General features: G+C 46.1%; 1 protein-coding gene across 4 annotated transcripts in view; it reads right to left on the bottom strand.

Moving 5' to 3' along the window:
* STAC (SH3 and cysteine rich domain) overlaps positions 1–24,666 on the bottom strand; it is a 117,039-nt gene that overhangs the window by 25,478 nt on the left and 66,895 nt on the right. For all 4 annotated transcript variants that reach the window (XM_004018214.6, XM_042235833.2, XM_012099374.5 and 1 more), the window contains exons 3-8: positions 22,335–22,435; positions 20,705–20,786; positions 19,471–19,586; positions 15,913–15,991; positions 7,147–7,211; positions 5,552–5,640 (exon numbers count right to left, since the gene is read on the bottom strand). In XM_004018214.6, the coding sequence (XP_004018263.2) occupies positions 5,552–5,640; positions 7,147–7,211; positions 15,913–15,991; positions 19,471–19,586; positions 20,705–20,786; positions 22,335–22,435 (532 nt within the window). The remainder of the gene's footprint in view (positions 1–5,551; positions 5,641–7,146; positions 7,212–15,912; positions 15,992–19,470; positions 19,587–20,704; positions 20,787–22,334; positions 22,436–24,666) is intronic.

Genomic DNA, 24,666 nt, shown 5'->3' with positions numbered 1-24,666 from the left:
GCAGCTAGGATGTGTCAGAGCTGGAAGGTGGACCCAGGTCTTTGTGACCCCCAGACACGGCCTGCTCCTTTCTGCCCTGCACCCTTGCTCTCCCCTACTCTCTGCCCATGATGGTTGGAAGATTATCATGGCTTCCATGAGTGCCAGAGTTTTGGGGAGGTGACAGCAGATGAATTTATGAAGGAAGTTTGCACTGAAAGTGTAGCAAAGCTGACTGTGCGGAGCCTCTGCCTTCAGGCAGTGTGTGGAGACTAACGATGGGACCACAGCAATTCTCAGAGGGGCAGGCACTGCTCTGGGAATAAGGAGGCAGAGCCCTACACCCCCTCTCCCTGAGGCTCACCCTACCATGCCCAAACTGTGTTTGGCTTAGCAGCGCCTCTTCCACATTGTCTTCAACTCTTCGCTCTCTGTGAATATGACTATGGGCTACTGTTGGTCTCTTTTTACAACTTCTTCTCAACAAATCATATTCATCCTGAGTTCAAGGCCCATCTCCTTCAGGAAACAGGTCCTGGTTAAACCACTCTGAGCTGGGTTAGCTTCCTCCTTTATAGTTTCCATTCTATTATCATGGACTCTATTTGCCCACTAATTGTATATGCCAGCGACAACGCTAGTTCATTTATTTAATCTCCACAATACTCATTCATTCATTCATGGAATATTTAGTAAGCATCTACTAAGTCTCAAGAGGAGAAGGCACTGGCAACCTACTGCAGTACTCTTGCCTGGAAAATCCCATGGACAGAGGAGCCTGGTGGGCTGCAGTCCATGGGGTCAAGAAGAGTCAGACACGACTAAGAGACTTCACTTTACCTTTTCACTTTCATGCACTGGAGAAGGAAATGGCAACCCACTCCAGTGTTCTTGCCTGAAGAATCCCAGGGACGGGGGAGCCTGGTGGGCTGCCATCTATGGGGTCGTACAGAGTCGGGCACGACTGAAGCGACTTAGCAGCAGTAGCAGCAGCAAATCTCAAGAACTGGCCTATACTCCAGGGACACAGGGTTATTTAACAAATATAGATTTGTTCTCGTGGGCTTTACAAGGGAGAGATAAGTTGACCAAACATTCCCAGAAATATATAAATACAGATAAGTGCTTTGAAGAAAAGAAATATGGTGTCATGAAAGTATATCATAGAGGATCTCACTCAGGTTGCACCAAGGAAGACTTGAGATCTAGTGGGTGCATAATAGTCAGTGGAAGAGGGTGTGTGTGTGATGGTGGTGGTGGTGGTGGGTGAGTAGAAGGGTGGGAGGAACAGAGGGCAGGAAGAAAATTTCTTTGGCAAGAGTTGAAAGTGAGCATAAAAGTCGCTTAGTTGTGTCCGACTCTTTGAGACCCCATGGACTATACAGTCCATGGAATTCTCCAGGCCAGAATACTGGAGTGGGTAGCCGTTCCCTTCTCCAGGGGATCTTCCCAACCCAGGGATTGAACCCAGGTCTCCCGCATTGCAGGCAGATTCTTTACCAGCTGAGCCACAAGGGAAGCATGGTCCTTTTGGGGAACAAATGATGGAGCAGAGAGGCAAGGAGGACAGTGGTGCCAGAAAAGCAGAGAAGTCACCAGGGTGAGAGAAGACAGCAGATGTCTGTAAATATTCCGGTCTAGACCCAAGGGAAGTGGGAGGGCATTAGAGAGTTCTAAACACACTTGTGTGTCATGAGCAGTCCTAAGGCAGGCACAGTGATTCTCTTCTTCGTGAGTGTATTATAAAAGCAGAAGCTTGATGGCTTGTGGAACTGTCTCAGGCTTCATGGGGGTCACACAGCTAGTGAGCGGCTTGGCTAGAGCTTAAATCCAGGTCAAGTGATGCCCGCATTTTTTATTCTTAAATATTCAGTGAATCCATGTTGTATGTCATTCTCTTTCTCCCTCATTTTTTATGTCTGCAAAGGAAGCATCTACCTCTGGAATATGAACAGAACTGACTGGAATTAACACTGTTAAACTCCTACTATGCTGTTTTATTTAATGACAACCATCCTACAAGGGCTTCCCTCTTAGCTCAGTCGGTAAAGAATCTGTCTGCAGTGCAGGAGACCCGGGTTCATTCCTGGGTCAGGAAGGTCCCCTGGAGAAGGAAATGGCAACCGACTCCAGTATTCTTGCCTGGAGAGTCCCATGGACAGAGGAGCCTGGTGGGCTACAGTCCATGGGGTTTAAAGAGTTGGACATGATTTAGCAACTCAACCACCACCATCCTACAAGGGCAGGCCTTATTATTTCTACTTTCAAGATGAGAAGACAGAGGTTCAGAAAGTTAGGTAAGATGCCCTACTGTCAGAAAATAGAGGAGTAGGGATGGGACATGAATCCATTCTGTCTGACTCTAAAGTTTAGACGATCCCAGGACACTGGGCTGTCTTTGCAGCATCCTTTCCAACCAAAGTAAATGGGAAGGGAGGAATGGGGCGAGGGGCTGTAAGACTAGACACAGAGACCAGGTGGATCCCACAGCAATCCAGGGAGTGGTGAAGGTGGGGCTGGATAAAGCAGATCTGAGGCAAAGAGAACCAGTTGGAACTGAACATTGAATGCATTTTCGGGCACGGGGTAAAAGAAAACCTCAGGTGGCTGGCTTGAGGCCTGGGCAGATGGTGACATCATTTACCCTGGGGACAGGTTTGTGCAGGGGAGGACAGAGGTCCTGGGTGCCAGGCACTCCTGGGGTAGGCATGGAGGAGACTCTGGAGGTTTGGAGAGAGGTCTGGACTGCTGGCTGTTGGCAGAAAAAGCTTTCTTATTATTGAGCAGATATATAGCAAACTCTGGCTGAAGTGATGGTCCATCTACTCTGAACTGTGACTGTTGGCTTTGCCAGTTGGACCTCCTTTGTCCTCAAGCTCATGCCCTCAACAGTCCCTCCACTCTTGTATCCTTTGTTTTCTTTCCTGAGGATAATCTCCAGCATGCCCGCTGGGTCAGAAGGAAGGTGGATGAAAATAGAGTTTTGTTAAAAGGATTTTTACTACCTCATGGTTTAAGGAGAAAAAGATAATTCACGAAGCCCTAGTTCATTCAAGGAATGATACTAAATCCCCAAGGCATTGCCTTACACATTCTAAATCAGAGCTTGGCTTCTAAAATGGGAACCTACAATCTTTTTGCAAAGAAAAAAAAAGTTAAGTATGATTTATCACTTCAATCTTGCAGTCTATGCAATGCAGACATTTCATTCCTGGGAATGAATAGTCCTGTTTGCCTGGGAGCAGAGTGTAAACGTTTGATTCGTGACCAGACAACTTGACTTTTAATGGCCTGCAGCCGACTAACATAAGCACAAAAACGTACGACCACCACCAGGCAGTTAAAACTTCACTCCTGAGTCATACTTCTCTGGAGCTATTATTTCCATCTAATAAGTTCAGAACAATTTTCTAAGATAAGGCTGTGGGACCTGCACAATGGGGTGTCGTTAAATTTTAAATTCTAGACACTCAAATGATAATCTCAGGAAGAACCCAATATACTGTTCTTTGCAAAGTAAATATAGGTCCTCCTTGTCTTCATCAGCAAGATAGTTAACATGGACTGTCAGTTGAGGGCAAGGGACCACGCCAGTAACAAATCCTAGGTAGGTTCTGACTGGCAGGGTTTGCTGTATCTTGATGGAATGGGGCTTCACCTGACAAACGCCACCTCATTCTGCTGTACCTAACCAGGCTGTTTAGGTAGCATTTACAGCTCCAGCCAGTGAGCTCAGCATAGTGAGTCTTCCTCAAGGATGGAGAAAATTCAGATGTACAAGAACCTAACTGTCTGAACGAATCTAAGGAGCCAGGAACCAGGCCTGAACTCTGCCTGGGAAAAGCCCGAGAATCAGCTGGAAGCAGACCACAGATGAACAATGAAAGCTGACCTTGGGTGTGAGCTAGGGGAGCTGCCAGACTCCGGCCGTCACCCACATCTGCTACGGGGCCCACTGGGCGTTGTACCAGGAAGGGCAGCTGAGCGATCCAGGTCAACCCCAGTGGCAAATGGGACCAGGAAACAGGGTCTAGATGGAGGCTTTTGATAGTTCTTTTCTCTTCAGGGACTTTGGAGAAAGTGGAAGAGGAGAAAGCTGATTTCACTGAGGAGGAACCATGTTCAGGCAAAAGCCAGAGGAGTCACACCAGGGAAATGGATAGACCTGAGATGTGAAAAGGACTTCCCAGGTGGCGCTAGTGATAAAGAACCCGCCTGCCAATGCAGGAGATGTCAGAGATGAGTTTGATGCCTGGGGTCGGGGAAGATCCCCTGGAGAAGGGAATGGCAACTCAATCCAGCATTCTTGCCTGGAGAATCCCATGGAAGAGGAGCCTGGTGGGCTTACGGTCCCTAGGGTCTCAAAGAGTCAGACACAACTGAAGTGACTTAGCGCACATGAGATGTGGGAAAGCTCAGAGGGCTCCAGGGTGCAGACAAAGGGTTCCAGATCCTTCTGCAGGGAGGACCAGTGACACAGCACGTGGACAGTGGAGTCCACCGTCAAATGGAGGCTATTTTCCTAATGCTCTGACATATAAATGGTTTTCTGTGCTAGTTTTCCTCTCCATGCTCTTCAGAAGAGGAAAGAACCCATCTCTAAGGGCCCGTGTGGCTGCAAAAGCAGCCCCTCGTATCCCGCTCCAGGGCTGGAAAACACCAAGTGCTTGTCCTGAGAGCGCTTGTGGCTTGGGTCACGAATAGAGGGAAGGAGTGAAGTCTTTTCTTTGAGACAACCTGGGGAACACGGCGTTACGTAGACTGTACTGACGGCCAGTTTCTGAGTATCTACCGTTACTGTGCTATATGCTTTATGATGAACCTTATTCACTTCATCCTCACAAATGCCTTCAGGGGAAAAGATCATTATTATCCTTTTATCAGTAAGGAAACCTGGGAAACACGATGTTTGTACATTGCTTAAAATCGCACAGCAAGGAGGATGTGGACACAGCACGGACTCCAGCCACACTACCCCTGAAACATGAGACTGTGTTCCAGAGAAAGGTTTAGATCTCAAGAGCGCCCTGAGGCTCACCTGTCTCTCTGTTTCAGTGACCATGAGGTGGGATGGTTCAGAAACAGAAGAACCTCTAGGTGCGAGCCAGGGGGAGCTACCAGTCTCTGGCAGGGATAAATAGAGTTTTAGCCTGATTGTCAGTCAGTGTTAATCTGGGCAGCAAGTACATTTTTGGTTCCCTATTAGACCCCACAGGATGCCAAGTGCATCTGATGCTCAGCCTTCATGAAAACTCCCGGTAGCAGCTCTACCGATGATGTACTAACCACACTTCTCAAGGTGTGGTCCCTGGGCCAGCAGCGTCAGCACCACCTGCAGACCAGTTAGAAACTCGGATTTTCAAGCCCCACCCAAGATGCGCTGACTCATGCTGAGTCAGAAACTTCCAGAATAAGGCCCAGCAATCTGCATCAACCAGCCCCGCACACGCACATTTGAGAATCACTGCTCTAAGGCCCTTGGAGGCAGCGCACACTGAATTATTTTCTTTCACGTACATCACCACTGACTTTAAATCTTTCATTCTTCTTCTTCCTTTAAAAATATTTTTACCTCATTTCCAAATCTTCATTCTCTTGTGGTACAAATTTGTACAAGGCAACATAGGTGTTCATCGGTAATGGGTCTTTGGAAAGAGGTCCCTGAAAGAGAAATATAAAAAAAATGAGAGGAGGAAGGAGGAAGAAATGGAGCAAAGGAAGAAGACAGGAAATGGAGAAGTTGAATGTAATTCTAGCATAATCTTTTGCGTTAAAATATCTAACCATTATTATTTTGTTCTGAACATAGGTTTATTTTTAATTTCCTAGCTGAGTTTGATTTCCTTACAAACTACTTGAAAACATTTATGTGGAACTTTTTGTCAGAAATACTACAGTTTTCTTCAAATCACTTTTTTCCTTTGATTTAGTTGTTCACGAAAGGTGATACAGACTTAAGTCCAAGCAAGAGAATATTCTCTCTATAGAGAGGAGGCAGGTGGCGAGTAGTAAACAACTTCTAGTCCCTAAAATGGACAATTTTGTATCTAGTATATCAAAGGGATCTGGGTGTATTCATCCAGAAATAAGTTTGTTCATGCTGTGGAAAAATGAAAAATGTTCGCCTGAGGCTGATTTGATTTGTTATGGTATCATCATCCACTGACTATGGAACTGCAATAATGATAATAAAAGCTACCCTTTTTTGATAGCTTGCTATGTGAGAGGCATGATGGTATATGGATTAGCATATATATGCAAAGCTAACAACAGCCTTGTGAGGTCGATTTTATTGTGTCCCTAATTTGTAAACTATATAAGAGTTTTACAGGTATTATATAAACATAAGCTGTTATTAGCTACACAAGTATTATAGCTACATAATTGTTTCTGCTTTATAATATACATGATAAATTAAAATTATACAACATGTAATATTTATAGTGTATTATTTTATATGTATGCAGATATATAATATATAACTACACACAAAAATATAATAATATAATGAATAGACGCCATATCTAGAAAACATAAACAAAAGCTGTGCATAATTATATTCTTTCTGTGATTCAGTTTGCTGCCCAAAGCTCAAGTACTTTATGCAGTATTATTCCACCCTAATTATATATGTAAATTAACATAAAATATAATACTTAAAAGTTGAAAGTGAAGTTGCTCAGTCGTGTCCGACTCTTTGCGACCCTATGGACTGTAGCCCACCAGGCTCCTCCGTCCATGGGATTCTCCAGGCAAGAGTACTGGAGTGGGGTGCCATTTCCTTCTCCAGGGAATCTTCCTGACCCAGGGATGGAACCCAGGTCTCCCGCATCGCAGGCAGACGCTTTAACCTCTGAGCCACCAGGGAAGCCCACTATGAAATATAGTCATAATATATACTTTACATACTGTAGGGCACATATCAGCTTGTAGATAGCACACATAACAGAAACAAAAGCACCCAGTACAATATTTATCCTCTGTACCTCGGGTGCATTGGTATTTGTTTCGCTCAGGGCTGCCTATGCTATATACTCCATGGTACCTTATTCTCTAAAAGTGCTAGTCTGGGCCCCACTAAATTGATTTCATGACCCACTTGGGGGGTGACCCACAGAATAATCTAAGGACCCTGTCTGGCCAGTCTTCTGAAATGTCCATAAATACCTGGTGGTTTATGTTCTTTGCTTGGTCTCTGAAATCGTCGGTGCCATTTTCTGGATACGTGAACACTGAAAGAGACCAGAAAAAAGGAGGAGATTTATGAGCCCAGTCACCACATTTGGGAAACACGCTTGAAAAACGTAGCTTTATTTATTCCCTGAACCACAGTTTCGACTCAGTTTCTCCCCGCCTTTCCTTATCCTCAGTGACCCAGCTCGCGTGTCATGCTCCATCTGTTGCCCTCTGCACCCCCTGCAGGGTCAGCACCACACTCTCTGCACAGCCACACCCTCGTCCACGCCTCCGGGCCAGCACACATCTTCCTGCATTGCTTGGCCTCATTTGGCAGTGCCCTTCTCAGGAGCAGAAACCATGTCATTCATATTTGTTAAATGTATCCAGTCGTTTGTTAAGGGGATGGTAGCGACTTCACTTTCACTTTTCACTTTCATGCACTGGAGAAGGAAATGGCAACCCACTCCAATGTTCTTGCCTGGAGAATCCTAGGGATGGGGGAGCCTGGTGGGCTGTGGGGTCACAGAGAGTCAGACACGACTGAAGCAACTTAACAGCAACAGCAGCAGCAGCAGCAGCAGGGTAGGTGAGGTATGGCACAATTTAACTGTATTTGAATACACTTTTCTAAATACCAGACTCTTTGATCTCTATTCAATATCTTCATGCTAGTTTCCTGATGATCTCTGTATTCTACTTGCAGATTAAGGTTTTAAACTTCAAAATACTTCCTCGATCTCTTATTTGGCAGTGCATTGGGGGCTATAATGGAGAAAAAAATTAAACAGTGGTATCTCATTTAGTATGTTCTTAAAATACATAATTATCTACCTTTTGCATTTTAGCAGCCATTCTGTGACCTCTGATGAAGAAAAACGCTTCTTAAGATGGGTAGGAGTTGTCACTGTCTACACACACAGCTGTGGAAGGTCCCTGATGGGTTGATGGGTATTGAGGGGCTCTGCTTTAGCTAGTTCAACCATCTAACCCAGGAGACCAACATCATGTATCTTTCTTAAACAAAAATAAAAGATGGCACGTTTCCAAGTCTATACGATAGGGCCCATAGTGTTGAAATCAACCTACCTTGTAGAAGCTTTGATAATCAAAAATAATACATTGCTGTTTTAGTCTTCCCTTTGGGTCTCCTTCAGAGGGTCAAGGAAACCAGCAGAGGAAGAGAAACACATCACAGAAAGCTCTGTACCCTCTGTCAGTTAGCCCTGACAATCTCCACTGTCCTGCAAATGGACTCAGTAACCGTGATGAAGGAGACACACTTCCGAACAAGAGCCCCTGTAAATGTACCAATGCTCAGTAAACACCTGTTGTCCATGGTTTATGGTTCCAGGGATCTTCCCTGGCGGCTCAGATGGTAAAGCATCTGCCTACAATGCGGGAGACCTGGGTTCAATCCCTGGGTCGGGAAGATCCCCTGGAGAAGGAAATAGCAACCCACTCCAGTATTCTTGCCTGGAGAATCCCACGGACGGAGGAACCTGGCTAGGCTACAGTCCATGGGGTCGCAGAGGTTCAGACACGACTGAGCGACTTCACTCACTCACTATGGTTCCAGAGCCTGTAGACGCAGCTCCATTATCCCTAGGAAGTCAATATGCAGTCACGGGAGGAGCTCCGCTTTGTAGGAAAATGGAAGATGAAGGGCCGATGCTTACAGACCTTGTCTGCCTGAATATTTGGCTATGCAACTTCCTGGTTTAAAAAGAGTAGAGACCAGCAATACTTTTCTCTGCTTTAAGTGATTACTTGAAATCTTGGCATAATACTTGATTCTATAAATATAAAACTGGACACATTTAACGAATATTGAGTAGTTGAGTGGAAACATAACAAGACCGTCTTCTTAGAAAATTACTGATTGAGACTAAAATTGAGACTACACAAGATGCAACATTGTTTGATTTTACAGTTTTGTAACTTCACGTTATCTTAGCTTTTCAGGGCCTATCCATTAGCCACCACAACAATGGGCATCATTGTTTGAACTATGCTGACCATTATTTGAAGTGACTCCAAATGTGTTTTAAGTCAAGTGGTTACAGGCAGAAATGGAACACTGCAAAAATGATTTTTTAAAAAACCCATTCCTTCTGGCTATTTCTAAGATGTTGATTTGAGGGGAAAGGTATAAAGAAAGGTATAAAGAATATTTTTTGGGGGGTACTATTTTACCAAAATAATGTATCAGACACTTTTTTATGTGTGGTACTTTCAATTCATTTTATGAAAAATAATTTGGCTGTTGATGGAAACATACACAATCTGTGTTAATTCTGCAGGGATGTTTTGTAATGCTACAGATGCAAAATCAACCTTCAGATTTTGCTAGTCCCCCTGTAGCTTTCTTCTCTTCCTTTTCTACGTTCTGTCTTTCTCTTTTACTTCGTGGTCCTGGGAGGCCCATGTCTCCAACGAGCCGATGATGTGGACTTTCAGCTTTAACCTGATCATGTACAAGTGACATTATCAGCTTATTGACACTGACTTACCTTGTATCCCTGGAATAAATTCAACGTGGCGATTATGCACTGCCTTTCTAAAATACATTACTGGATTCAGTGTACTGAGGTGATTTTGTTTCAGATTTCTGCACCCATATTCAAGAGGGGGATGAGCCAGCGATTTTCTTTCTCATGCTGTATTTCTTTGGTTTTGAGGTCAGTATTATACCAGCCCCATAAACTAAGTTAGAGAATGCTGCTGGCTGGCACTTTCTGTTGTCCTGAAAGAGCTTAGCTAATCTGGAAATTTTATCTTCCTTAAATGTTTGGTCACGTTTACTTATAAAGTTGTCTGGGCCTGGCATTTTTGTTGTGAAAAAACTTAACATATTGATTCTGTTTCTATCATAATTGGAAGCCAAGTCAAGTTCTCTAATTACTGATTCCTCTTGAGTCATACTTTGGTCACTGATAACTTTCTTGGCAGCTGTCCATTTGAAGTTTTAAATCTGCTGGTGTGAAGTTGGTCAAAAGATGCTTTCCGGTCAAACTTTGTTGACATTCCTCCTTTTAAAATTATTACTTTTGTTTCATCTTTCTCTCTTACTGTTGAAATTATCAACTGTAAATTCTACTTTTTTAAAGAATGGTTTTTAGAATTTACTGAGCTACCTGTGTTGCATAATAATTCCTTGTCTTTATTACTGCTTCCTTACCTATTCTTTTTCCTTTTACTGACTTCTTCTCTTTTTTAATTTCTTTTTTTTTACTGACTTCTTGAATATGATGCTTAGATGATTACTTTTCAGCTTTTATTTTTTAATGGAATAATTTTAGAGCTAAATACTCTAGGCACAACTTTAGCTGCATCCCACAAGTTGTGATAGGGATGTGTTCTTAAAAATTATTTATTTATGGTTGTGTTGGGTCTTCTTTGCTGCATGAAGGCTTTCTCTAGTTGCAGCAAGTGGGGGCTAATTTCTAGCTGTGGTTCACAGGTTTCTGGTAGCAATGGCTTGTCTTTTTGCGGAGCAATGCCTCTAAGGCACGCAGACGCCAGTATTTTGTGGTGTGTGGGCTCAGTAGATGCAGCTCAAGGGATCTAGAGCTTGGGCTCAGTAGTTTTGGCTCATGGGCTTAGCTGCTCCACAGCATATGGGATCTTCCAAGATCAGGGATCAAACCTGTGTCTCCTGCATTGGCAGGCAAATTCTTAACCACTGGACCACTAGGGAAGTCCGGTAGTGTTTTCATTATTGTTAGTTTTAAATATATTTCAATTTTCCTTATGAATTCTTTGACATAGCAGCTTTCAAAAAGTATGTCTTTAATTTCCTAAAGCGTGGGTTTTCCTAGTTATAATTTGGATATTCGTTTCTATCTTGTTTGCATTGTAGTTAGAAAGATGTGTTCTATATCATATTAATTCTGTGAAATTTGTGAAGTGTGCATTATAGTCTAGTAGGTAAGCAATAGTTCCATGTGTTCTTAGAAAGAATGCGAATTCCTCATTTGTTAGATGAAGCGTCCTTTTTAATTTTAATTTTTTACTATTTTTAATTGAAGGACAGCTGGTTTATAATGCTGTGCTAGTCTCAGGCGTACAGCCAGGTGATTTAGGACACATTTGTATGTATGTGTGCTGTGCCAATTTGCTTTAGCCATGTCCAACATTTTGCAACCCTATGGACAGTAGCCTGCCAGGCTCCTCTGTCCATGGGATTCTCTAGGCAAGAATACTGGAGTGGGTTGCCATGTCCTCCTCCAGGGGATCTTTCCGACCCAGGGATCAAACCCATGTCTCTTACGACTTCTACACTGACAGGCAGGTTCTTTACGACCAGCGCCGCCTGGGAAGCCACTTTGTAATATAGTAATATATTCATTCTTTTGGAGTGTTCTTTTAAAGTTAAATGCAGAGTGAAGTAAGCCAGAAAGAAAACACCAATACAGTATACTAACACATATATATGGAATTTAGAAAGATGGTAATGATAACTCTATATGCGAGACAGCAAAAGAGACACAGATGTGTACAACAGTCTTTTGGACACTGTGGGAGAGGGCAAGGGTGGGATGATTTGGGAGAATGGCATTGAAACATGTAAATTATCATGTGTGAAATGAATTGCCAGTCCAGGATCGATGCATGAGACAGGGTGCTCGGGGCTGGTGCACTGGGATGACCCTGAGGGATGGGATGGGGAGGGAGGTGGGAGGGGGTTTCAGGATGGTGAACAGATGTATACCCATGGCTGACTCATGTCAGTGTATGGCAAAACCACTACAATATTGTAAAGTAATTAGCCTCCAATTAAAATAAATAAATTTATATTAAAAAAAGAAATCAAGAGAGAAAAAAAAGTTAATTAGGTTAGGATAGTCAAGTACGTCCTCAGATCCTCCATGTCTATACTGAATCTCTTTGTCTATCTGATTTGCCAATGACCAAGAGGTGTGTTAAAATCTCTGATTATGAAGTGCAATGCCAATTTCCTAATAGTTCTGTCAATTACTCCTTTACTTTTTGTCATCTTGAGGCTATGTATTAGATAGATGCTTTACCCTTTGCTTATGACCTTGCTTCCAGGGGAGATTCGGCAGTTAAGGCAAAAGCAAAGACCAATCATTCTGCCCCTGTCAATTTCTGAGGCACCAAGGAATAATGTTGAAAACAACAACCAGAAATCCGCAGACCTGCCCAAGAGATTCATAACATAAGAGAGAAAGCAGAGACTATATTTTTTATCAGTAAAGAGATGAATATGAATTGTACTTCTTCTGAGGTGGCCTTGGAAATATTCTTCAAGAATTTTGACACAACACCTGGCTGGCAGAAATCATACCTGTGTGCCCTGTGTACTTTTCAGAACGCACATGAAGCAAGTAATACAGAACGGGAAGCTCTCATTGCCAAAACCGTGAGAAGGTGAGTGGGAGCTTGGGCTGTATGTAAGCAAAGTGTTTTCTCTATGTTGTTTCTCAAACTGCACAGGCAGAGCATTAGATCCAAATCAAAGGAACATGTTTTGAAGCAAACTGCTGCATAATTACTCACCCTCACTTCTAAGAGGGCATGTGAAGAAAGCTACCGCTGATCAAAGGAATATTTAATAGATCTCTAAAGCGTTTTAGAGGTTTACCCTTTGCTAAGTTCTTTCAACAGATTTCTTTGAATAAGACTATGAAAATGCCCCTTAATGTGAAAAAGAGACAGCAGATAATCAACTTGTGTTCTTGGGTGTATTACTCAGTGTCTCAATTTCCTTAATCTAACTGGTATTTGTTGTGTATGTATGTCCATGTATCCTTGGGTGTGTATGTTGGAGGAGAGGGTGTTGGACTAAATGGTCTCTAATCTTGCTTCTCAAATGTTAACAAAAATGTGAACCACAGATTCATCTGCAAATTCTGATTTTGCAGGGCTGGGGCAGCCTGAGAGTCTGCATTTCTCATGGGCTCTCAGGTTCTGCCCAGGTTGCTGGTCCATGGGCCACACGTGAAGCAGTGAGGCTCCAGATTGTATCTTCGACACTCTGTGACCTTATAATGACTTCAGTAATAGCAATAGTGCTTCAGGGTGATGATCCTTAAATACGGCTGTTCATAATCTAAAACTCTAAGAAGACTCCCTTTAACAAAAAATAATGCGTGGTTGTGCTGTCTTTGCTGCTGCATGCAGGCTTTCTCTAACTGTAGCAAGCGGGGGCTACTCTTCATGGCTGTGCATGGGCTCCTCATTGCTGTGGCTTCTCTTGTTGTGGCACTTGGGCCCTAGAGAGCTCGGGCTACAGCAGCTGCGGCACATGGACTCCAGCACACGAGCTCAGTGGCTGTGGTGCATGGCTTAGTTGCTCCATGGTATGTGGGATCTTCCTGGACCAGGGATTGAACCCATGTTCCCTGCATTGACTGGACTACCAAGGAAGTCCCTAGAAGACCACTTTTTGAGTAAAGAAATCCCCAGGGCAAATAGAGACCTCATCTACTGAGGAATGGCTGACAGCATCCATCAAGCTGGTTCAGGCTGGTGGAGGCAGAGAGGGAAGTGGTGGGCACAGGGTGGGTGTGATTCTGAAGACCAGCAGATAAAATCTGCCAACAGACTGGACAGGAGGTGTGAGAAGAAGAGTGTCAAGGATGATACCAAAAGCCTTCGCCTGATAATCTAGCAGAATGACTTTCCTACAAGTGAGTAGGAACAACGAAGAAGAGCCAGTTTCAGTGGTGGGTGGATGGGGAGGCAAGTGAGGGACTCAAGAGTCCACCTGGGTGCATTAGCTTGAAGATGCCTATCCTCCATTCACATGGCCATGTCCAGTAGGATACAGGCATCAGAGGCAGCCAAGAGGCCTAATGCTAGGAATGAAGCTTCAGAGTCTTCAGTGAATGGGTAGTATTTACGTTCATTATCTCATTTAAAGATCACGAGGCTTTATGGATTTGGTGTTATTAGCATCGTCATTTTAGAGGTGAAGCGACTAAAGCAGAGAGAGGTGAGGTCTCTTGAAGGCCACATGATCACTAGTGAAGCCCAGCCTTCACTTTCAGAGCAGGCAGGGGCCCAGGGCCAAACACACCCAGTGCAGTTAGTGGTGAGAGGCCACCTGCGGTTTGGCGAGAAGTGTCTGGGGCGGGTGTCAGTTGCTCAGTCGTGTCCCATTCTTTGTGTCCAGCTCTCAGGCTCCTCTGTCCATGGGATTCTCCAGGCAAGAATACTGGAGTGGGTTGCCATTTCCTTCTCCAGGGGATCTTCCTAACCCAGGGACTGAACCCGGGTCTCTTGCATTGTAGGCAGATTCTTCACTGTTTGAGTCACCAGGGGAGCCCACTGTCAGGGGCAGGAGATGGGCAGAATCAGACTCAGGGGAAGACCAGCTGACCAGACCTGAAGCACTGAGATGCAGCTCTGGCTTATATTCGAGCCTCTGTTGAATTTGGTCCTGAGATTCTGATGAACTCCAGGGCTGCTGGCCCAAATTCAGTTGCTGGATCTGCAGTGCTGGACAGACCTAGGCTGGGTGCGTGCAGGGTTATGGCTCTGCCTCGAGGGCCCCGGCAGCTGGCGCTCTCTGGTCTGTCTCCCTCACGGCACTGCTAAGTGCTCCCTGGGTATCTGCATGGATCCCAAAGTACAGGTTTCCCCATGTGATGCCAAGGCTTCTTACTCTTGCGGTGTGCTTTAGCAGCCTATTTACAGGCTTGGCAACAGGGGCACCCTGATGGATGCTGACAGTTATTTAGGAAGGAGGGTCATCACAGAGGCACCGTCCTAACTGGAGAAGAGACATGAGTGAATTCCTAGAGCTAAAGAAGTGGAAATGGAACCTCATTGTATGACAGCTGCTGACATCGCAGCTACAGGGTATTTGATGTAGAAGTTCTGTTTCCAGTCTGGAAAAGGCAGGGACAACCAGGCAAGTGGAAAATCTGTCCAAGGCAGCATTCTCCAGTGCTTCCCACATGGGGATTAGAGCTGTGAGGGGTAACTTCTGCCAGGAGAAGGCATTCAGCCCAAAGTAACAACACAGGTCAGGGCCTGCAACATTGCTGGGTTATGAATGACCTGAGCACAGCTCTGTGACATATGTAGTTTTGCCGGTGGTAGAAAACACTTCATAATTTTTTTTTTTTTTTTGATAAATGAGAGGAAGTTAAGTAGTTGTTGACAACAAAGAGGCTCATCAAGATTCAAGTATTAGGTGCTGGTTATGTTTTTTTAAGCTAACATTCTTTCTCAATGTTAGCAAGCGGTAGCATGTAGTTAGTATTTAACAAGTATTCTAGGAATTATTTTTAAAAGGGCTTATGCTATTAGAAAACTAAATGATATTAATATAGAATATCTGTCTCGATTGTGCAGATCAGGTTTTGAATCTTAGTCATCTCTGCTGTGGAGGAGCCCAGGGGAGGCCCACACTCCTCAGCACCACCCCTCACTTGAGCAGGCACATCACTGTGAGTACTTCTGATGTTTTCTTTCTGGATGCCCTGTTCATCCAGTGTAGGTCAGTGGGGGAAGTGACATGTTAACAAAAAGCTCTGGAAGGACCTCCATGTCCTTATAGCATGAGAACTCAGGAGCCAGAGCTCAGGGAATGTTATAACTGAATTCCTGAAATCCACCAAAATTTATCTGTTCCCTTCCATGTTATCAAACACTGTCCAGTCTGAATCCCAGAGGTGGCTGAGAAAGAGAGGGGCCTGGAGGTCACGTGAGCCTGCCCGCAGACCTGGATGATGGATGAGATTCCCGTTTGCACTGGACGGTGGTGCCTGATCCCCAACTTACCACTGTTGCTCCGCTTCCGCAGGTCATACCCGTCTCCTGGCCCGTCAGCCTCTTCGGGAACCTCCACGAGATCTGAAGTCTTGAAAAGAGAGTATAGCAGTGAATGAGCAATGTCATTTCAGTGACTCAGTGAGTAGAGACTGTGATACCAGTAGAGGAGCTAAGGTGGAATTTGCAAGACACTGTCTTAAGCATCTCATCATTGCTCTCTTGTCTGTTTGGCTAACTTCTGAGAGGCTGTGGACTCCCTCTTGGGCGTTGTCCCTTCCTCCTGGTGTCCGGGGCAGGCTCAGGGGCTGGCACAAGAAAGGAGCTCAGTGGCAGGTGAATGTGTGCCTACATGCACTGGCCACAATTAGGCTGCTTCCCAGGAACAGACGACAGAGAGAAATCAGAATTCCTGCCCACACCCTGTTACTTAAAATGTTCAGTAGAACTATAGCTCTTTCTAGGTGAGTGCTGAACATTAATTCTGGAGAACAAGATGCACTTTTGAGGTTGCATTGCTTAGGTACGAGTTAACGCCTGTTTCCATTGCTGCAAAAGGTAATTGTTTCAGTAACATCAATACTTTTTCTGCCCTTTCTTATGTATAGGAAGAGTTATAGTCATTGTGGGGCTTCCCTGGTGGCTCAGACGGTAAAGAATCTGCCTGCAGTGTGGGAGACCTGGGTTTGATCCCTGGGTCAGGAAGATCCCCTGCAGGAGAAAATGGTTACTCACTCCAGTATTCTCACGTGGAGAATCCCTTGGACAGAGAAGCCTGGCAGGCTAGAGTCCATGGGGTCACGAAGAGTTGGACATGACTGGGAGACTAACACTTTCACTTTTTTTCCCATAGTCATTATTTAGGTTACAGAAATAACAATAATAATAAAGCAGCACTCAAAATAGCTAATTGTAACCAATCATCTATCGCGTGCTGTTTTTAAGTACTTTATATCAATCGTCTCATTTATGCTTCACAATAATTCTACGATAAACCTATTTTTCAGATAGGGATCTGAAGCCCAGAGAGAACTAGACTTGAGGGCTCAGAGTTCCTAAGTGGTAGAGCAGGGGTTAGACCTCTATTGTCTCCAGAGTCCATGCTCTTTTTTAAAATAGAGTCGATCTACAATATTATGTTAGTTTCAGGTATATAACATAAAACGTCAGTATTTTCTGCAGATTATACTCCATTAAAGGTTATTTCAAGACAATGGTTACAATTCCCCGTGCTATACAGCATATCCTAACTGCTTGTCTACTTTGTAATTGTTTGTATCTGTCTATCCCATAGGCCTAATTTGCCCCTCTCCCCTTTGGGAACTATAAATTTCCTTTTATAATCTGTGAGTCTGTTTCTGTTTAAACGCACATTCATTTGTATCTTTTTTAGATTGCACATATAAGTTATATCATACAGCATTGGTGGGTCTCTAACTAATTTCACTAAGCATAACATCCTCTAGATTCATCTCCTAAGCACTGGGAGAGGCTTATTTTTGCTTATTTTCTTATTATTTTTTGGCCATAATATACGGCTTGTGTGATCTTAGTTCCCCAACCAAGGATCAAACCTGCGCCCTCTGCAGTAGAAGCATGGAGTCCTAACCACTGAACCACCAAAAAAGCTCCTCACCTCTCTAAAACAGAGTCACATACTTTTAAAACAATTTACATCTTATTAGAGAGGAACGCGTCGGCCTTCCTAGCTCCTCTCATCAGCTCTAAAGTCCCATAATGCTGCCTTTCTGAGACTGATTTCTTGTTACAGTTTAGCTTTAAGATTTGTTTCAGCCATTCTTCCTTTCATGACACATCAGAAAGAAGAAAAAAATAAATGTCACAGGTCTCTAAGTCACTTGGACCCTTCTCCTCTGAAGCTCACTGTTTCTGAACAAAAGTTGCTATTATGATGTTAATTTAAACTCACAAAACTGAAGGTCATTCCTAAATGAGCTAACCAACTCCTAGAAAGTTTTTGAATTTGGTTTCTGCTGGCTTTCCCAAAGCCATCAAGCCTTTTATATTCTACAGCGTTTGAAAGCACATGAGAGGAAACCTAATAATTTAGAAACAGCCAGGCAGCCACTTCCCGACAATGTAAAGCAAATGCCTCTATAGCCCTGGAAGAAAAGAAACCTTTGCTACGTGGGAATATGTTCCCTTCAGGACATAACAACACTGCCAGAATGGCAAGAGGCTGAAGTTCATTACTACTGACCCTGCAGGAAGGAAGCAAAGTCATTTTAAAGTAGCGATCAATTGTTTCTGTTTGCTTCCACCAAGGCAAGTTGGGCTCCAGGGAAAGAGTGAAGTGACAGATATTTAAGCACAATTTGATTTGTCTTTGTCTCCCTGCAGCTCTCAGAATGATGCCTTCACAGAACAAAATTCCAGGAAATATTTACTGGTGGAACCAGTGCCAGGAAATATAAGCGGACCATGATGAACCAACAAGTTATTGACATACAGCAAACTATGCTTTTTTGCCCCTAAAGCCAGTCTGTAGGGTCAAGACAGACACGAAAGGAGACTGGACATCCCTCAAATGCGCCTGTGATGTTCCTTTTGCTCCAAACACCAGTCACAAATGCAGAGATGATGTTCACTGCCTCCCGCTGAGTGCTCCCTGCGATGTCCAACTAGTTAGTGGAGCTAGTTCTAGCAGAGCTCAGAACTGCAGGAGTGGGCACTGCTGCTGATGTGGCCAGGTCAGACCTATCTCTGAGGTGCCTTCTCTCTGCTACAGAGCTGGGTGGCATCTTGGGGCATTCACAGAAATTCCGGTTAGGACAGCCAGAGAGGACGATGATACCAGGTCACAGAGGTGCACAGAACACTCATTTTTAGGTCAGCCCAAACGAAGGGGCATCCCTGGTGGCTCAGATGGTAGTAAAGAATCTGCCTGCAATTCAGTCCCGGGGTGGGGAAGATCCCCTGGAGAAGGGCATGGCAACTCACTCCAGTATTCTTGCCTGGAGAATTCCATGGACACAGGAGACTGGAGGGCTACAGTCTATGGGGTCACAAAGGGTCGGACACGACTGAGCGACTTCACTACTATACTAGTAAGCCTGGGAGAGGGGCTGGGGGATGGTGATGTGTCCGGTGGAGGCAAACACCCCATGCCTCTGGGGAGGGTAGTGTTTGTGTGAAAGAAGTCAAAGGGTGGATCTTGCCTTAAAGAGAAAGGACTGAGGACATGTGAAAAAGGGCTGTATTCTTGAACTGGGATGTCGCTGGAAGGAGAACTGGACACAGCTGGGACATTCCAGCTTCTGCCCCTTGTCTGGGTTGAACCTTTCTGCGTGTTGGCAGATACGCTGTCTAATGGAGGGAGGGGGAGAGGCACACGGGGCAGAGTCAGGATTGTGAGGCCAAGAGTGTGGTCTCTGAGGCTCTCTGGGGACCTGCCACAGGAAGTTACCCTTCAGTGCCCCAAGGCACTTGGAGCCCCCTCCGGAGGCTGCGGGACTCCCGCGGACGCCCCTCCTGATGCGCTCTGAGCCGCTCCAGGCCTGCCCTGCCTGGGACCACGGCGGGTTCCGCGAGGGGGGAGGAGGCAATCACCGAGGTTCTGTGAGGCGAGTCGGAGCCGCTGCCTGAGCTGCTCTTCTTCGTCCTCTGGGCCAGCGAGGTGCCGAAGCGGAGGGTCTCATACACAGGGTCCACCTTATTGCCGCAGGCTGCGACAGAAGAGAGAGCTCGTCTGAGACAGCGTTGGTCGGGGACACAGCCAACCACCGACCACACCTCCTGGGTTAACGATGCCAGAAGTAGGTTCTGCACAACGGACCCGCTCACGCCTGGGAGACCCCTGGGGAAGTGAGGCTTCCGTGGTCAAGTATCCTTGGGGGTGTGCACCTCCCCCCCATGACATGACGTGTGCTCCACCGCACCCAGCCGTCTCTGCTCCCGAACGTTCCCTGACTGGCTGGCTCTCCTCTTTGTTATCCATCGCCAGGGCTCCAATGCCAAGGTTCTTCCCAGAGACCGGCTTTATTTCCTCTAGTGAAAGGCTCTGCTTGCCAAGGTACAAAATCTCGTGACACAAAGGGGCAGGAGGAGGCAAGCGTTTGGAAAGAATGTCACATTACTAGGCCTCCTGAATGTCTAATTAAAAGCTTTCTAGTTTGTAAATTTCTAGGTTAAAACTTGTTCCCCTTGCCTCCACCAAAAGGCAAACATAAATGTAGAGATTTTCACAAAGAAAGAAAACATAGAAGAAAACTGAAAGATACTGCTGAAGAATACATTCAAGCCAGAAATATCCGTAAGACATTATTTGTCCTCATTAAAGAATAACTGATATTCAGTGAGTTCCTTCCACACATTGGTCTTATAATGTATCTCTGTTTATTTTCATATACAAAGAACTATGAAAAGCAGCCAGGGCTGTTCTCAGTGTATAGGGTCCAGCAGGCTGAGTTACTTGCTCAGATACACAGCTGGCCAGTGGGGGAGCTGGGCTCTGACCCAGGTCTCGGGGAAGCCATGATTCACCTTGCTTCCACTCTGCCACGGTGCTGAGAGCTGGCACAGCACATCAGCAGGCGTTGGGACCTGGGTGTCTCTCAAGTTTCATCAGGGAAAGCAAAAAAACTTCAGGGGAATTTGGTCCACCTTCAGCTTCCCCTCCAGCAAAACAAACGACCATAACCCAGTTATCCACCAAATAAATGCACTCAGCCCTGCCCCTGCCACCCCTGCACTGCTGCTGTGGCCCTGGGACCCTGGAGGAGAGCAGCCATCAGCGTGGATGTTGCTGCTCAACCCCGCTCAACCCAACAAGGTCTCAACTCACCAATGGGCATAACTTCTTTAATGCATCCAAACTGTTCATGAATGAGCAAGGGGGAGCTGTAGTAACGCCGAAACCCCTTTGGCTGGAGAGAGAGAATGGGAAAGAAAAGCGTTCAATGTCACTGCTGAGATGGAGACAACCCCTGGAGAACTCTAAAAATGAAACCAGTTGGTTTCTCTAGGGACGCCCCTCTGTTGCCCTTTAAGATGCTGACATGGCCTGTAATTTCTCCCTGGTGGGGGCGGGGAGGTATAGCTGTCAATAAGCAAGCTCCACTCCCTCCAGAAAGCAGGCCCCCAGCCCTGCCCTCCCGTCCTGCCTCTGCTCTGCCCGCTGCCTGCTGCTGCCTCCTTTCCGCTGGGCTCATTAGCCCCTAGGACACAAATGGACCCTCGTACATTATCTCACCATATGGTTTATTACACTCATTCAAAGGCCTGGGCATAGGCAAGCAGACCTCACAGGGAGACCTCAAGTCCCTTGTATGTCTGATGAGCTGTGTGTTCCAGATCCCGTTCTGTTTTCCTAACCTCTCATCCATGGTCTCTGCCCTGGCTTGTGGGAATCACTGTGGGAGGAGGAGGAGGAGGGGGGAGCAAGTGAGGCAGGGGTTTTGGAGAAGAGGATACTGCCAGTCAAGAGTACAGAGAGGAACTTACAGAGAGGAACTCTAAGAATCCTGGCTTTTTGTACCCCAGGGTCAAAAGGGAACTTCAGGGCCCTGCCCCTACAAGAATCCCAGAATCCTCTCCAACATTCCTGGCAAGCATTCCTCCGGTGAACACTGCTGGGGACGTGGGTGGCAGGAACTCTCACTAACCCGGGACGGAGGACCTTAGTGACATTATCTCTGATTGTTAAGACGTGGAACCTACTGATGCGAGGTGCTTTCCCTGGAGCCGTAGAGGACAACAGAATTCTGTGTGACAGATCTTAAGTTTTTCTGAATCAGCTATCATGACCTAAGTATCTCTAGGGCAGACATTCTTGGTCCCTTCTAGTAACAGAATTCTTTGGCCACCCCAGTTTCAAATATTTTCGAAAGTGTTCTGGGTGGCTTTCTATCATTGTGTAGTACCAGCACGGAAGCCCACTCCTGAGATGGGACGATCAGCCAGCCCGGGCCAGGCCGAGGCTCCCTCTCTGGGTTTGGCCGTCACGATCCATGATAGTAGTGTAGATTTTTACTACTCCACTTCTGTGGGGTGGTTAATCTCCATCCCATTCTTGATATCCTCTGAGCTGTCAGCCCATTAAACTGGGACTGAGGAGGTTCCTGGGATGCTTGACTTCTACTTTCAAAACCTGGACAGTCCCGGGGTGTGGGACTTGGGTGCTAACACTGACAAAGTCCTGACCCGAGACAAGCTGTCCACTTTACTGAAGACCCGGAGTTTTTTCTACACACAGAACTTGCACCTCTTCAGTTGATAAAGCTCCTCCTTACTCAGTCCTACTAGGAAGCCAGGCTGACCAGCCAGAGATCTGGGGCGGGGTGGGGGTGCTTCCTGGGGTCCAGTTCTCAGGGTGCTTCCAGGAAGAAGTTTGAATGGAGTGATTTCATGATTTCATCAGGCAGGCAAGTGCTCTGAGCAGGGTTCTGGGGTACACTCTGGGCACGAGCCCTTACCAGCTTGCCCATGCACCGCTGGGGTGCCACGCCATCCATGCACTTGTGGTGGATGCTCATCTTACAGGCCTTGCAGCGCAGTCCGTGCTTAGCATTTGTTCCTGTTGGATATATGGTGAGCTTTGGTTAGGACATGGGTCACACGGTAAAGCGTCTGTCTACAATGCGGGAGACCCGGGTTCAATCCCTGGGTTGGGAAGATCCCCTGGAGAAGGAAATGACAATCCACTCCAGTACTATTGCCTGGAAAATCCCATGGACAGAGGAGCCTGGTAGGCTACAGTCCATGGGGTTGCAAAAGAGTTGGACATGACTGAGCGACTTTACTTTCCACTTTCACTTTTGGTTAGGACACAATGTACTTTTCCAGCTACTTGTATGAATTCTTTCCTGTGACTTGTACAAAGCTTTCAAAATGGGCAAAATATTACAGTAAATTCTTTTACCTTCTTCCCTATTTTCTATGCAAAGTATCAGCTCTGGTTTCCCTCCACTCCTTTCCTGTTCATTTCTCCGGGAAACCTCAATCTTCTCTGCTTTCATCTCTCATTCAGTTCAAACTCGCAAATCCCACTGTCTTGGCTCTTCCTATGAGTCACATTTCTGCTCTTTTATGTACCTCACTAGGTAGCCCAAGTCCAGACATTCTGTCCATTTACCTGAATTCCTATCACAGAGTCTGAACTCGTGGGCAAAGTCTCTGGAAAATGCCCAATACAGGGGGAACAGTGTGGTCTGTGTGAAATCAGGGCTGATGAGGCTCTGAGGTGTGCGAGAGAGGGCTCGACCAGACACCAGCCGTGGCCTGGGGGAGGAGGAAGGGCAGTGGGTGGCAATTAAACCACCTCTGCAGCGAGTCACTTAGTGTCCTGGGACAGGGTGCCATAGCACGGTGAGAAGGAAGAAGGCAGAGGAGGGGAGGACAGGAGAGAGGTACCCAGGGAACTGTGTCGCTGCACCAGGCCCACGGGAACAGTGCTGGAGCGGCACAGGGAGGACAGACCAGCACGCTGGATGTGGCAGCTTCAGGAAGATGGCGGTGGAGCTCATGTGTTGTTTTAGAAAGTGGCTAGAAGGAGACAAGGAGGGGATGTTAAAATGGGCTGTGTCGTGTCTCCACTGAGTCCAGGACAGAGGATACAGATGGCACAACAGGTGCGATCGACTCTGATTTATTAAAGGGAAATAGGTGCTTGGCTTCCAGGCAGGCCTTAGAACTTCGGTGCTGAAATGCACTTCACAGTTAAGTGACCGAGCAATTCAATCCTATGAGGAAAGAGGAAGGGAGGTGGGAGACTGGAGGGAGCACTCCTTTGCAGAGCTGTTTGGGCATTAAGAGTTTCATCCCTAAAGCGATCCTTCTCTACATAATGAGAAGAACGTGGTGTTTTCTTCTCAGTCTCCTCCTACTGAGAGGGGTTTGGAGGAGATTTGGATGTAGGGCTGTGGCCACATCCTTGGGAGAGTGTAAAGGTGAGAGATATGGGTGACCAGTGCTCCTGGCAGCCTGTCCAGGAGACACAGCCATAGAGGCGAGACCTGCATCCTAGAAGCTTGTCAGCAAAGGGATGTGTGAATACCTGCTGTGGATCACGCTGAATGCTGCCTGAGAAGACCAGCTAGAAAGGCAAAGGGCCTCCCTCAATAGGAATTAGTATGTCCATATACCGTGACATATGAGGGCATGGGTCTCCCTCTGCATATCGTAGCTGGCAGGCAGGTCTGGTGGCTCAGATGGTAAAGAATCTGCCTGCAATCGGGAGACCTGGGTTTGATCCCTGAGTCAGGAAGATCCCCTGGAGGAGGGCATGGCAACCCATTCCAGTATTCTTGCCTGGAGAATCCCATGGACAGAGAAGCCTGGCAGGCTCCAGTCCAAAGTGAGGAGAGCTCGAGATACATAAAATCCGCCTCCATCTCCTCCTCCTCATCCAAACCACCACCGTCCCTTGTCTGGACTAATTCCTGACTGAACTGTCTTTACCTGTTTTTATGTCCCTCCTTGATGTGTAGAAAGGCCAGACAAACGTACCCAAATCCGCTCCTCCTGCTTAACTGTCTCTCAGGAGGTTCTTCCTGCCTTTCTGATGTTATGCAAATGCTTACTGTGGTGGCAAGACTTTGTACGATTTGGTGGGAACCTTCACCCGGGTACAACTACCTGGCCTTCTTCAAGTTCCTTAAATGCACACGCTCTTGAATCTCTGGGAGTCTTCACACATGCTGCCCTGTGTGTGTGGAACGCTGTGCCTGTCCCTCCTCACTCGCGTCCCTGCTCCTCATCCTTAGGGTGGCTTGTCATTTCTTCAATGAAGGCGTCTTAGAACACTCC

The sequence above is a fragment of the Ovis aries genome, chromosome 19, assembly GCF_016772045.2.
Source record: "Ovis aries strain OAR_USU_Benz2616 breed Rambouillet chromosome 19, ARS-UI_Ramb_v3.0, whole genome shotgun sequence".
Classification (NCBI taxonomy): domain Eukaryota; kingdom Metazoa; phylum Chordata; class Mammalia; order Artiodactyla; family Bovidae; genus Ovis; species Ovis aries.
This window is presented reverse-complemented; position numbering and strand designations above follow the sequence as displayed.